This window comes from Pteropus alecto, unplaced genomic scaffold, assembly GCF_000325575.1.
Source record: "Pteropus alecto unplaced genomic scaffold, ASM32557v1 scaffold21, whole genome shotgun sequence".
Lineage (NCBI taxonomy): Eukaryota > Metazoa > Chordata > Mammalia > Chiroptera > Pteropodidae > Pteropus > Pteropus alecto.
Genome location: NW_006436282.1, coordinates 30691069 through 30706215, shown reverse-complemented (window position 1 = coordinate 30706215; position 15147 = coordinate 30691069). Strand labels below are relative to the sequence as shown.

At 58.6% G+C, this 15147-nt stretch overlaps 1 protein-coding gene across 1 annotated transcript in view; it reads right to left on the bottom strand.

Annotated features, from left to right (window-relative positions):
• COBL (cordon-bleu WH2 repeat protein) overlaps positions 1-8352 on the bottom strand; it is a 91984-nt gene extending 83632 nt beyond the window's left edge. The window contains 4 exon segments of the mRNA XM_025046872.1: positions 216-444; positions 2254-2464; positions 4975-5157; positions 8086-8352. Of these exon segments, the coding sequence (XP_024902640.1) occupies positions 216-444; positions 2254-2464; positions 4975-5150 (616 nt within the window). The 5' untranslated portion in view covers positions 5151-5157; positions 8086-8352.
• Positions 8353-15147: the final 6795 nt, after the last annotated feature.

The window sequence follows — 15147 nt, the reverse complement described above, 5'->3', positions numbered from 1 at the left end:
CTCACTGCGGAGCGGTACTCACGGGGGCGGGGCGCCCATAGTAGGGGGGGCGGGGTGCTAAAGGCGGAGGGGTGCTCATGGAGTGGGGAGCTCAGGGCAGAGGGGCGCTCACGGAGGCAGGGCGCTCACGGTGGGGGTGCTCACAGTGGAGGGGCGCTCGCAGCGGCAGGAGCTCCGGGTCTGCGCTCCTGCTCCCTCCCGGGGGCGGTGCTCACCTCTCCGGTTGTCCCACGCGTAGAGCTCCTTGATCCCCAGCTCGTTCAGGGACCTGGACAGCTCCAGCTCCTCCCCGGCCACGTTGTCCCTGAGCAGCACCACATGCTCCGGGCTGACGTCGCATTTCGCACAGATGACCGGCAGGATGGCCTGGAGCGGCACGTCGGGGCTCACGCGCACCACGGCCTTCTGTGTCCGGAGGTAGTTCACCACCAGACGCACGGACTTCTGGAGAAGACACGGGGCGGGAGGAACCGCGTGAGTGCGCCGCTCACAGCGAGCCCTCGCTATGCGCCCTCGCTATGCGAATTAGGGGCGGCAAGATTTTACGCGGCCTGAACCTTTCTTGCAAGGGCTCAGGGGCTTGCGGGGTGCACGGCCAACGATAAATGCCTGGAATAATGAGTTTACCTTAGACTCTCTCTTACTAACAGAAAACGGCTGACAACACAGAGACGTGGGCATCCGCGAGGGCTCCATTTAAAAACCAAGACGGACACTGTCTTACGAGGATTCCCACCAGACCCGAACAAGAAGCGCTTAAATATATGTTCAAAGGAAAGTGGTTTGGAAGTATTATGGGGAATTAGAGTCAAGAAAAACCCTCACCAAACAAGACATCAAATTTGTGTTTAAGAAGCCAAAATAACCACATGAGTATATAAATATCTGTATGAACGTATATAGTGCGTATATATGTATGGGTACCCCTATTTATATATATGTACTACATGTACATATATAAATTTTAAGCTGGAACAACATTTTGTTTTTTTTTAAACATCGCACATTTAATAATCAGAAATAAAGACAATCAATTTGATGAAAGCTGGTTCTCAAAGTCTACAGATAGTGACCTATCAGAAAAGTCTGATCTGCCAAAGTTTCCTACAGTCAACTCCTATTTGACCGTGACGGGTCACCCACGTGGCGCTGAGGTCCCGGAGCGGGGACACAGCAAACGTGGGTTTTCTAGAGGCGTCACTGAGGCTGACCTCAGGGCTCGATGCGTCTCAGGAGGGAAGATGGACCACACGGGCCCTTCCCCTGCTTCTGGAACTAGAATCGTGCACGGCCCTGGGCTCACCTGGCCCGGGGGTTTGCAGCTGGGGCCAGGAAGGCAAGAGAAGTCACAAGGTATAAACCCGGCTTCTCTTTTTTGAACATTAATTTTCCTTGAAGAATTAGAGAACACTCTGTCACAGAAAGTGTGGATGGCATCAAATAAAATTTATTAAGCACCCAAATCTAGAAATTCACAGGAGACGGACTGGTAGCCAAATTGCCATTTTTAAAAGCAGGAAAATTTTGTATATATTCTAAGAATCCAGATGTATAAAATAGCACTGCTTGTATTGGAGCTAAAGAACCATAGCAAAGCCTTATTTAAAAGTACGATGAACAGCTGGAGTTAATTTTAATCGATAATCAAAAGCCTGACATAAGTCTATGTATATGATAAGATGTTCTCCAATCTCAATGAGTAAATATTTACGCCATCAGTTTTTCACAAGGAAAATCCCTTTTCCCTTCTAAGATGTTCAGATCTCTCTATGGCCTGGCTTCTGAGGGCCGGAAGCCCTCCAGAACTGAACTAGAACCTCCGGAATTAGTCCAGTAGGGTAGCTACTGACTACATGTGCTTATTTAAGTTTAAACTAAAAGCTCGTTTTGTTGCGTGCACTAGCTGCATTTCACGCGCTCAGCAGCTATACGAGGCCAGTGGCCATTGCCTTGCCAACTGCAGAATTATAGACCATGTCGCCTGCAGGAAGTTCGAAGGGATGGCTCTGCTCTAGACCGGTTCTTCTTCTAAAACGGCCAGAGGAGCAAACACTAAATTCTGGAAACGTCCACCTTCTAAAATAAACTCAGTTTAGTTCCTGACTCTGCCTGGCATGGAAGCAGAATCATCCACCGCAGCTGTCTGCATGTTAGCAAGATCACGGGGACTCCGGCAGCCCCCTCCTCAGCTCCCCAGCGCCCTCGGCCACAGGTGTCTACATGTCCTTGGCGGACGGTCCTCATCCTACTCACCTCAGGCATCTTAAGTGGGCTGGGCTTCGCCTTCTCTTCGGGAACTTTTTCTTTCAGAAACACAGTGTGCGCATTCAGGGTCCCGAGTAAAGTATTTGGCTTAAAACTCAAAGGCTGTTGGGTTTCTGCGGACCGGATCTCAAGGGCATGGTGGGACGGGTTCAGGTGGTTCTGGAGGCAGAGTTCAACCAGGAGGTCCATCATCGCATGGCTGGAAAAGGGAAACAGACCGTGCTTATGAGGGGTGAGTGCACCGCCCTGCCGTCTCGCTGAGTGGGGACGGCGCAAAGCAACCAGGGGACCCCTGAGCAAACCGGCCGTGCTTGGAAAGACAGCGCGTCCACTCCGCACGTCCGTGACTGCGCGGCAACGCCTCAGCAGTCTGAACACTGAGAAACGACACTCCCGAAGGAGCCAGCAGCACGTCGAAATCAGAACGGCGGGGGCAACGGTCATGCTTCTAGTTACGGCCACGGGTGTGCTGACGTGAACCCTGAGGTCAGCGTCACAAATGACATGACAGGAAGACCTCATTTAATTTCATCAAAAGGTCCTGCAACTTTTAAATGAAACAGCATGTGAGGAAACCGATTTTCCTACAGGCTAATTGACAGAAAGAAGAGTTAAGTTTCTGCAGCATCTCGACGTCATAATGAAATGACATGTTATTTGAGGACCTGCTGTGCTCAGAGCGCGAGACATTAAATTTTTCAGTTATCATGAATATGATGTATCTTAAAAACGGAAATAGCTTTCTTTTTTCAGGCAAAAAAAAACCACCTAAGAAAATGACTTGTAAACATCGAAAATTTTCATGATGCTTCCATCACGGGGAATTATTTACGAAGAGACAACGACAATTCAGATTATCCCAGAAAATGGAAAATGTCGCTGACATCTTTCCTATTTGGCTGGCAGAACGTTTTTCTATTTAAAGCCAACCTTTCTGTCCCTAATTTGCAGAGGAGTGTGCAGTGTACACCTGTCACCGAAAGCATGGGTCCTTTCCTTTGGTTTATGTCTTCACCAGTAGGTGGCGTGGCCGGGATTTGAGTCATAATCACGTTGTCCAGGTGTCTGGTGACCTGGGACTCGCAGCATGCCTGCGAACATATGGCACTAGCTGCCCGCCGACCACCCGGCATTCATCACTCACGGGAGGGCCGGGAGCTGCTGGGGACACTGCACTAAGCGGGAGAACCACAGGCGAAGCCCCAAGCCCGAGAGAATCCCCAAGTGCCTTATTTCTCATTAAATTGCTACAGGTAAAGAATATCGATAATGCTTTCCTTGTCTGAAAACCATCTCCCCAGCAGTACCTACTCCCATCTGCCATCCAGGAAGTGATTAGGTAGCTCATGTGTCTTCACCAGGACCCGTGGGGGAGGACATTGGACCCACCGCGAAATGTGGGAGTCTCGACTTCTGTAATTTTTGTGGTTTACACCCTAAGATTAATTTAAACATTTTTGACAACGTGCTTGTGTCTGTCTGCCTGGTGGAAGCAGACTGTGGGTGGGGACAAGACAGGGGAGGTGACGCGCACAGGGAGCAGGTCCCCAGGGGCCGATCATCCGTCGCAAAGCCTTAGCGCAGAAGGCACTTCCGGTGCTGGAACGGTGACACGCTGTCTGTCACCTTTTAGTGCACATCCGCGGTGGCCTGGAGCCCTCCCGTGCACCTCACATCACTCCCCCGTCACCCCAAGTCTGAGAGGTGGAGACTGTGCCCCTGGGTCCCAGGCAGGCTGGGACGCTGGTCCCTCTGAGGCTCGCATTTCCCCTCTCGTGCCCACCCACGGTGTATACACTGTCCAATCCACTGTCAAACAAGCGGCTTCATCTTAGACCGTCAACCACAAAGACCGCGAAAGCTGCCAGTGTTGCCTTCCGGTCCCTTTACTCCAATAATTGGTAACATGTTTGAAACATGGCTCAAAAATATAAGAACGATGAGTAAACCATAATACTTTCGCCAGTAAAATTTCATGTGCCGAAGTGGTTTGAATCCACAGCATCGCATGCCTCTCGAGAACCGCCACGGGAGAAGGGGACTTAGAACAAGGATCACTCTGTAAAACGGACACAGAAACGCCCGTAACTGGAAAATCTCTCACGCAGACCCTGGGAGCCATGCCTGGGGACGCAGCATAGGAGCCACTGCTCCTAGGCCACCGGGTTGCAAGCCCGGCACCACCATGGCATCTGAGTGGCCTCAGGCCTGCTGTCCCAGGTGGCTCAGATCCAGGAGGGAGCCGCAGGTCTGGAAATTGATTCCCTTAAATTCCAACTCCAGAGATCTGGTTCAACCCTTAACCTGGACTTGAATGTGCATTTGGACAATGACTCGCAGGTGTCTGGACGGCTCTGTGGGTTAGTCTGTGAGTGGACGTGTGAGCGGTTACTTCGGGAGGCAGCCCCTGGCTGCACGGCTTCAGCTCCGAGGACGCCGGCACAGACTGGTGGCTGGTCACCTGCTCGGAGCTCGACGCGCCTATGCCTCGTGCCGCGGAGCCCACACCCAGCCGCTGCGCGCTGTGCAGGCCCCCTCCATTCATGATCGTGGTGAGCTGGCGGGGCCGGTTAGCACAGCCGTTCTAGGTGACACGCCAGGCTGTCACCTAGGCCCAGATCGACACCCCCGGCCCCGGTATGGCACGCCAGGCCCTGGGTGGTTGTCCTCGGACGTGCACACTGAGGGCGGCGCCCGGCCCGGCCTTACCTGCCGTTGACCACGCTCCTCGTCTCCAGCCCGCTGGGCAGCACCACGGTGACGTCCACTGCGCTGCTCCGTGCGGTCGGCTGGCAGGCGGGGGCCACGCTGCGGGCAGGGGCCTCTCCACGGGGCACGTTCGGGGTGGCGGGCTTCCCAGGAGGGGGCGGAGCGCGAGCCTTCATCTTCCTCCTGAGTGACGACAGGGAGGAAGGGGTGACACGGCCGTTCCGACTCGGGCACGAGGACGCAAGCGCCCGCGTGTCCCCAGCGGCCTTTCCGTCCTTCCTCATAACCCTTTCTCGCGAGTGCTTCTCTCTCCCCAGAAACGCCTCTGAGTTGCACGACCTTTTCAAAATCAGTCCAGTTCACAGAAAAGGGACAGTCGAAGAAAACAGGAAGCGTTTTTGAAAGGAAGCGTTTGGGAAGAAGACGCCTCAAAGCGTGTTCACCTCCAGGGTCAAGGTGCGGGCGGGACGGGCGGGCTCCGCATGGCCACCCCTCTCGGGGTCCCGCGCGGACTCCAAGTCACCTGCCGGCCCACGGTCTGCACACCCCGGTCTGCACACCCCGATCTGACCAGCGGAGCGTCTGGAACCCCAGGATCCGTGACACCGAAGATGTGTTGGGGGCGACATCGAGACGTAATAAACTAGCCAGAACGTCCAACGCGCATCGACACCGGCCGCTTGGACGTAGGCGGCTATTTGGCGGCGAGAGGCCAGTGCTGGCGTCACATGCACAGCCCCTCCCTGCTCCTCGCCTGACTTCGGCCAGAGCTTCGCCTTCTCAGCTCACCCGGCAGGAGGCTTCTAAGCACCCGCCAGGGACTCACCGCTCTGAGGAACGTTCTTAGAGTCTCGTCTCTGGATTCTGCAGGGAGGGGACCAGGCTTGCTTTATGCAGGCGTCCTACTTCGTGGGCGTGTGTGTGTGCGTGTGCGTGTGCGTGTGTGTTACACGCAGGTGCTATTCACTTATCGATGCGTGAGAACCGGCCTCACACAGGGCCTGGGCCTTCCCTGAGAATAGCTGTGGCCGACGAGACACCAGGACCAAGGCCGGCGGCAGCCTGGGACAGTCGCCTCTTTCGGTCCTTGAAATATTTTGCACCTGAGGAAACAGCTCGAGAGACCTGCAGCCCCAGGAGGCAGATGGTGACTGGTGTCGGAGCAGAGGGGGGAAGCAGGTGTCCCCAAGCCCTGCCACCTCCCGCCCCATTCCAGTCGGACGAGCCAGAAAGCGGCCGACGAGCCCCGAGTGAGTTGAAATCTCCTGCGGGGCCATCTTGTTGGGGGAGCTCCGGCCTGAGGCACCACGCACGGGAATTCCATCCCTAGAAATTTATCCTGAATAACCCCACAAGAGTGCATTGTGGGATTTTTTGAAAGACGCTAAGTACATCACTCGTAATAGCAAACGGACATAAGATAATATAACTGCAGGCTAATACGAGACAACATCCAAATCCACGTACTTTAAAACCATGTTATACCAGAAGTGGTCAGATATTCCTTAAAAAGTATAATTTGATGTGCCCAAATACTCAATACAGGTTTGTTAGAAAACAAGCTTCAAAATATCATTTAGCAAAACTCTGTTGTTAAGAGAAGTGTATGTTATAGTAATACACCAGGAAACGGTCCAGAAAGATGCAGCAAGAAATTAGCAAAGATGCTCTCTAGCTGGTGGGTAGCTATTTTCACTTCTGTGCATTTTCTAATTTCTCTGTATAATCTCCTGTATACGTATTACTTGCAAAATGAAAGAGGCCATTTAACAAGACGGGGAGAAACGACAAACGGGGTTCAGAGGAGGCCACAAGCCACCGCGGCTCACGCCACCAGGGAACACGGGACTTAGGACTGGCCTCCAGACCGCGTCTTCACTGATCAACAGACACGCAGTGTCCACTTCCTCTCCTTGCTAGAAGCCTCACACCTGTACCCTAATTGTTTTATATTTTTATGCTTCTTATCCATCATATACTTTGTCCTTTTGATTTATAGATATAAAAATGAAGTAGTCAACACATATCACACCCGTCTCAGGGCTGTGTGTTAATAATTCACGTATTCCCCACAATGACACCCGAGGGGGGACTGTCACATTCCCAATGTAACCAATAAGGAGCGGGCAAACCTTCCAAGTTACAGAGCACCAAGGCTCATGCTGAGCCCTGAACTCTGGACCGCGGCCCGACCAGCCTCTCGTAGGAAGAACACGTGCCACGTTCCACATGCAGAAGCCGAGACAGAGAGAAGCAGGTGCGGGGTCCTTCACAGCCCGCCTGGGGGCCCGGCCAGAGGCCCCGTCCTGAGCAGCCCACTGGCCATTAGCACTACCTCCCCAATGTGCTTTCAGGGAAAAAAAAAATATGTTTAATCATTTCTAGGAAATGAGTGTTTTCCAGGTGGCTCTCTGCTTATTTCTGGGAACTAATGAAGCTGGCTGGAGCTTCGGAGCTCAGAGTCGAAGAGGAAGCAGCCATTGATGCGTGTGCTCACTCAGCCAGCACTACGGCAGGCGGAGGAGGGGGCAGCTAGAGGGGGTGCCCACTCCCCCCAAGTGTTCCCAATAAGCCATGTCCCCACCGCGGAGTCAGCCTGTGACACTGTTTCCATCCACCCTCCCCTCCCCCGCCCACCGTGCCCCCTGCCTTTGCCCCGCAGCCCCGCCTCCCGTGCCCCCCGCCTTTGCCCCGCAGCCATGCATGGAGCCTGGCCATCTTGTCAGGCTGCTCTGCCTGCAGCCTCCGACGGCTCCCTGCGGAGCTGGCCCCACAGCCCGCGCGAACTGGAGGGCTCCAAGACACTCAGGGCGGTCTCCCCGTGCGCTCAGCACGGGGTCGCGTGTGCGTGTGTGTCCGTGTGCGTCTGTGGGTGAGCGCGCACATATTTAAGTTAACTGACATTGAAAACACTGGAACATTTCACACTAACAAAAGGATTTCCTGACTCTTTTTGAAAATAAAATAAAAAGATCTGATGAGGCCCTGAACACCTTCACAGCGAAACCCGGCTGCGTGTGTCCACCTAGACCCGCTGACCCAACACCGCCACGCGTCTGTCCACGGACATCCAAACCCCAGAAGAGCTGCCTGTCAGGACACCCCACTCACCCTCAACCCTGCAGCGTCTCTGCGACACGGTCACAGTGCCACCGGCTTCCTCTGCTGTTACCACGGACCCGAGTCGTCGGCACCAGGTCCTAAGAATGTACTGCACTGCCAAGCAGGTGACTGCTTCTGGAAAATGTGAGCAGGTGCTGTGCGCGGGGCGTACCTGAGACCAAGGAGCACCTAGGCAGGTCACAGGGCAGGGTTCCACACGAGTCTGAGGCCCTGAGCAGGTGGCCCAGCTGGCACACCAGGCAGGCGACCCCTCTCAGCCCCCGCAGGAAGCAGGGCAGGTCCTGGGGCTCCCGAGGGTGTGAGTCACTGAGCATGCAGCTCACCCCCCTTCTGCTCCTCCAGGTCCGAAAGCTGGGCGTGCCCAGCAGAGACCGCTTATAAAATGGAAAAAATGCATAAAGACATTTCTGGCATTTCAGAGGTCATCGATTAGCTCCAAATGGTTGTAGCTTAAAACCATCACATGTCCACTGTCTCGGTTCCAGGGCAAGGCTTGCTAGTCCCCTCATCGCTGGCGCGTGTGCTGCCAGCAGGGTTTTATCCTGAGCGCCCTTCCCCGTGCGGCAGCGGAATGAATGCTGGACACCTGCTCCCTGAGCTCTGCGATGCGGGGTCTGCACGGCCGACACCCCTGAGGCTGCGAACCCCAAGGCCGGTGCAGGCCGCTGAATCGGAACCAAGCACAATCAGGCTGGAGGGGCCCGGGGCGGGGGTCCTGCAGACCGAAAGGGGAAAACGTCCCCTCCAGCCACTTCTCCAGGGCAGAGTCCAAGGGCACACTGCTGTGTCCCCTGTTCCCAACATTCTCTTCCTGATCAAGACCAGTGGACACTGAAGTCAACGGCTAGGCTGATGCCAGCTCGCCGAACGGAACCCCCGCGTGCTTTGTGCCCACGTACCTGCTGGCTACGCCGGCAGGCAGCGGGGTAGACAGCACGGGCTGAAAAGGCATTTCAGAGACACCGTACGGCTGCTCCGCCCGCCGCGAGCGCCTGTGTACGCTGCAGCAGAAAGGAGGCGCCTTCTCCCCCGAGATGCTGCTGCAGCTGGAACGCTGCTTCCTGGAAGGGTCTAGAAGTTGTGAGCCAGCTGCCCCGGTCCTGGGGGCCGCCCTCCTGCCAGCGCCTGGACATGGCAGCCGCTTGCCTCCCGCTCCCGCCCCGCCGCGGGGGTCTGCCCCGGACGCCGCTTCACAGCTGCCGGGCCCCGGCGGTCCTGGCTACACAGCGTGGGTCCGACGGCGGTGCGTGCACATCCAGCGACAGCACCGCCCAGCTGCGTGACCCCCAGCACACGGCGGGACTTGGGCAACGTACTGCAGCTCGTAGGCCTCGGTTTCCCCAGCAGCTGAACAGAGACAGCAAGATCGCAGCATCTGACCGACGGGGTCACCGCGAGGGCTGAATGAGGTGGCGTGTGGAGAGTTTCGTGTGCAGCACTGTCGGGCCGTACTCAGAGACAGGCGGCCGCTCCCACCACTTCCGCTACGATTAGTAGGTTTACGTTTGGGATTAACACACACACACATGCACGCTCATGCACACGCGTGTACACGTGCACGAGGGCGCACACACACACACACACACAACCACAGGCCTCCCGTCTCCAAGAGGGTGGAGTAGAAGCCAGGTCGTCAAGACGCCCGACAACAGCTCACGTATGCAGCAGGCGCATGCGAAACCACCCACGGAGCCGCACAGCGGACCTTCACGGGTCCGGCCTGGGGCTGGGGGGCGCTCGGCAACGGATCACGAAACCCTGGCTTTCCGGGCAGCTCCTCAGTCGTCGTCACAGAGACGCGTGTGGCCCTCTCTCTAGACTCGCTGTCTGTGCGGACGCTGGGTCTCCACACTCAGGCAGGACCCGGAGAGGAGCTTGCGCCTCGCCCCACAGCTGGGACCCGCTGCCCGTGCGGGCAGGGCGACGGGTGGTGTGGGCCGGCCTGCTCGGGCCTCCGCGTGGGAGCGGAGCAGCCTCGCGCCCTGGGTGGAGCGGGAGGGGCGCAGCCCTGCAGGAGGCTCCCCCCCGCGCCGCCCCCGCCGAAGCAGGCAGTGCTGGTCCCCTGAGGTCCCAACAGTCCTATCCGATGAAGCGCAACAGAGCAGAAGACACTTACCGATTGCCAGCCCCCTGGGCGCTGTTCGCGCACACCCCAAGCGGTGCCTGCCGCCCGCGGCAGCTCCCTGACCCCTCCAGGCTCGGCCAGAGCAGTCCCCAAAGTAAAGACACCGTCCCTGAGGTCCACTGGACTGACCGCCCAAAGCGAGGCCGTGAGAACACGCAGAGGCCTCCTATCCAGCCCTAGTGACTCATCGGAAAAGGCGCCACCTGTGCGGGCTGCCCGCTCCCTGCTGCGTCCCCCGAAGCCGGCACATCCAGCGGGCGAACTCCCCAGTCCCCTCCGCTTACTGCTAATGTCACACGGCTTTCAACCCGAAAGTGAACCCTGTAAAGGACGGGGTCACAGGGGGCAGAGGGGCCTCTGGAGAGGATGCTGACAGTGACCCGTGCCTTACACAGTGCCCCGCACCCCCGGCCTTGGAGTGTCCACTGTGGCCACCACCGCTGTTCCCTCAGGGGCAAAGTCCAATCGCGCCCTGAGAGGCGAGTCGGACCTTCGCCTCGGCCTCGTGATCTGTGCTTTGTATAAAACATTCCTGCCGTGGCCCAGGCCCCACGGCGCCGTCTCTGCCTGGAGAGGTTTTATTTTTCTTCCTGCCCCCCCACCCCCATGTGAGCAGCCAGTCTGTGCAGTGTGGTTCTTCAGGCTCGAAGGCCACGTTCAGTTTCTACCAAACACCACTGTCCCAGCATTACAGACGACAGGCCAAACAGGTAGCACGGGGAAGGACATGCCCACGAGCGCGCGGGGCCTGAGGGTCCCGGCGAGGGCCGGCAGGCTTGGGGGCGCAGGGAGCTGGCTGCCAGGATGACACCCTTTCCCCTTAGGCCCCTGCGGTTTGCTCTGTCACCGGAGTTAACTGCTCCCAGCCAGCAGACCCCACAGTGCTGGTCGACCCCCTTAGCCACGAGGGAGTCTGGCCAGCCCAGCACAGCCCGAGGAGGCAAGGAGCGTGCTGCTCCCCACCTGCCCCCCAAAACATGCCCGCCTTCTCCAAGCCTCCTCATGGCCACACGCACACCCCGTCTCCTCCAGAGCCCCTGTGAGCCTGCTGGTGTCTGGGCCATCACGAGCCAGCGAAGGGCTCTCCGCTCCGGCGCCGGCGTCCGCCGGGGCGTTTGCCAGGGCTCCTGTCTCGCTGTCACCTCCTCGTCCCCCTCCTCCCCCTCCTGAGAGTGGACGGAGCAGCGCCTCCCCAGCAGGTGCCGGGCTTGGCCGAGTGGGGGGCGGGGGCTGGGCAGGACGTGGGGTTCAAGGTAACGTCTGAAACATGAGACCACGCTGGTGAGGGCAGAACTAAGGGCTGTGGCCCCCGAGGCGTCTTCCAGACGACAGAGCCGGCAGAGACGCGCTGCCCTGCCCTCCGCCGAGGCCACCCCTTCGCTGCGGCCACGCGTCTCCGCCTTCGCCACCTTCTTGGTCAGAACGGAAAGGCCCCGCCCACCCCAAGGAACAGAGAGAGACAGAAGGATGAACAATAATGACAGGCGAGCGGGAGCCGCCCGGGGCTGAGCTGCTTCCCTTCCCGTTCCTGGAAGACCCGGGGGTCGGGGGCAGGTGAGGAACGCCCAGGACCCACCTGGCTGGGCTCCAGAAGGAACACGTGAGGACCGGAAGCCGAGCCAAGGAGGGCCTGGGCCCCCCGCGCTCCCGAAGCTCAGACTCGGCAGCACTGGCTGTTCTTACCCCCCAAAAATAACCGCCAGCGTTCACGTCACTTTCTCCTAAACGTCTATTAAACTTCCCCCTGGGCCGTCTGGCCATGAGTAGCCACATTCCATGCCATGTTCCGCGAACCTACCAGAGAAGCTCGCTGATCGAGGCATTAAGAAATAGTTAATCACAGAAGTGAGTAACTAACACAACACGTCACCACGGAAACAGAGCATCTTCTAGGACACGAGAGATGTCAGAGAAACGAAACGCAAGCATCGACTAGTCCTGACTGCTGCGTGAAAGTTCACAAACATTAATTCAGGGGAAATTCGTTACGGCTCAGTCACGGTGGGAGGGAGTAACAGACATCTGAGTATTTGCACGGACAGAAAACCGCTGCGTTTCACTGAGCGTCCGCTGGCAATCGGCACTGGCTTCCGCTCGAAAGACCCGCAGGAGAACCTCTAGTTTTTCCCGCCTCAGTGACGGAACCGGCGAGGGGCGAAAATGCCCACAAAGCTCCCGCCACAGGCGGAGGGGACGCCATGCCCCGGAGGGCGGGAGGGCGCGGGCGGCGGGTCCCGCCTTCTCTCCTTTAGTGAGAAGGAAAGTTGCGGGGCTGGATCCAGTTCCTCCCGGCAAAGTGGAAACAAGAACGAACCCGAGCGGGAACCCTGAGAGAAACACTGCAGAGCGAGAAGCTCGAGGGCCGCCGCGCCCCGAAATGCATCCCGCCGCCCGCCGCCTGCCCGCTCCGCTGCCGCACCTCTGTGAATGACTGAGAAGCGGGGAAACCTGAGTGGCCAGCTCTCGACCCCGCCAGGAACGGACTGGAACAAAACCGAGCTCTGAGAACTTCTCAGGAAAATGAACTCGGCTCCTTTCGCGCGAGGCCACAGACCGGCGGATCGTGCTGCAGAGGGGACACCCACGTGACGCCCCTCACCTGAAGTCCCCTGCAGAACGCTGGGTTTCCCCTGCCTGGTCGCACTGGGAGCAAGCCTGGGCGTCTTTGCTACGAAACCAGCTACACCGCGTGCTTACTGCCTCTGCCGGCGAACAGAGCGTTCGCCACGTGAAGCACGTGGAAATGGGAGGCGACGTTGCTCGGCAGTGTGTGCACCCCTCCCCAACACAGCAGAGAGGGGCGAAGACTCGAAACGGGGCGTGGGCTGAGGCCAAGGGCCGGCCGGTTTCGATGCGGATGCTTCCTGGGCTGAGAGCTAAGCACCTGGTGCCTCTAATTCTCCTCTGAAACTGTGACACTTGATGACCTCCTCGGGAGCTGTTTCTCAAAATAGGGCCTGGGCCTCCCAGCAATCCCCGTCTGGGAAACCTGAGCTGGCTCTGCCGAAGGGGCCACGCCAGCCTCTCCTGGGTCCTTCAGGCCTGTCGCCGTCCCCCAGGGACGCCGAGCTGTCCGGCAAAGCCAGGCCGCTCCCCAAACCCCGCTGGTGTCGAGAGCACAAAACCAGCACAGTGACTGGAGAGCTCGCAACGCGGGGTCTCAGGTCACCTGACACGGTGCCAACCCCCGCGGCACGGGGCAGGGCCTGTGGGCGGCGTCCTGGGTCTCCCTTTCCTTGTGGAGACGGAGGGGGTGGAGGGAGGAGGGCGGTGCCCTTCTGCTATCCCAGGATGAGCCCCGCGTCCCCCTGGGCTCTGCCCGAGCCCCACCCACCTCCCCGACCCAATGAAGGAGCTGTGGTGGGCGCCAGGAATTTTACTGAAAATCTGTGCTTTCCGGGAGCCTGACGGCCTGACCTGTCAAAGCCGCCCATGCCCACGACCGTGGCTTCTCCCAGGCAGCGCGAACGCCCCGCCCGGGGCAGGGCCCGGATGGGAGGGGCATCCTCCAGAGAACACGAGAGCACAACGCAAAAGCAGAGTGGGCCGTAGACAGCCAGGCGCCCACGCGTGGTGGTCCGGACGGTCCACTGAGGGGCAGGCTGCCCGCCCCACCCGGCCACCTCCGCCGTGCCCAGCTCCGAGCGATCCGGCGGCCAGTGTCCCCACCCAGCCTGGCTTCTACCTTCTACTCAGCCTGGAGCCAGAGGACACGTATTCCTAAGCATCACGAGGAAAACGCAGCAGACACGTGGGTCGCTGTCCTGCACAGGGGTCACGCGCCCCAGAGGCCAGCGTGTGTACAAACACCACACCCCCCGCCCGCCCCAGTAAGCAGGGCCTCGCTCAGTTTGTCTCTTAAGAGAAAACTCACACTGAGGTTCAAATACGCCCAGGCCCCAGGCCCCGTACAGCAGCGGCCAGCGGGCTGGCCACCCACACGACCGACCGTGCGGCGGGCTCGGAGGCCGCAGCGGTGGGCCATCCGAAAACAAGGGACCGGCTCCTGCCTGCAGGTCACTTAAACCATAGCAGGGATTCGGACGGGAGACACCACAGCACAGCAGACGGGACAGAAGGGAGCGAGGAAGAGAAAAGCAGTTCTCGCTGCGGAGGGCGTCAGGGCCTGCGGGACGCAGCTCCGACCCGGCATGGCTGTCCGCATGGCTGTCCACTCACCCTGGGTGCTGAGGGGCCGCGTGGCAGAGGGGGCTCAGAGCCCCTTACAAAGGCCGAACTCAGCCACGCCATCAAAAAGAGGCGGGCGCTCAGGTGGGGGCCGGTGGGCCAGCGCCGGCTCCTTGCCAGCTGTGCCTCTGCAGCTCAGGCCCCCACCTGTACCGGGGAACAGAAGCACCTCGCACAGGTGAGGGGCGGAGCGTAAAGGGAGGTGACCGAGGCATCTGGTGCGTGGATGACGCGCGCAGCAAGACGCGTCTGCAGAGAAGGTGACAGCAGCCCACTGCCTCTGCCTGGCCCCAGCCCTGTGGGCAGCCGAGCCTCACTACACGCCCTCCCCACCTACGGTCACTGCAAGACGCAGGGTGGCTGTGTCCCCCACTGCTGGGCCGGCATGCACCTCATTTTGTCCTGCATGCCCAGGCTCCAGGCCGCGCCCGGTGTCCACCTCGCCCCCGGCCTGTGCGTGGCGGCCATGGCAGGGGCTCACCCCGTCCTTGTGGGTTCTTTCCAACGGCCACTGTCCCTTGCCATTTGCTTCCTCCAAGTCGATTATTTTCTAACTTATGAAATAGCAGAGGCTACAGTAAATTATGCCACACGTCTGCGCAGTTTGGTCACTAGCTTTTGACATCTCGATGTGTACTGCTGAAACATATCGTGACCGTCACAGTCTCTCTACTCCGGGATACCTCGAACAGCATCCCTGAACGCCGCACACGGCGTGTTGTAAGAGCCAGCGCTTT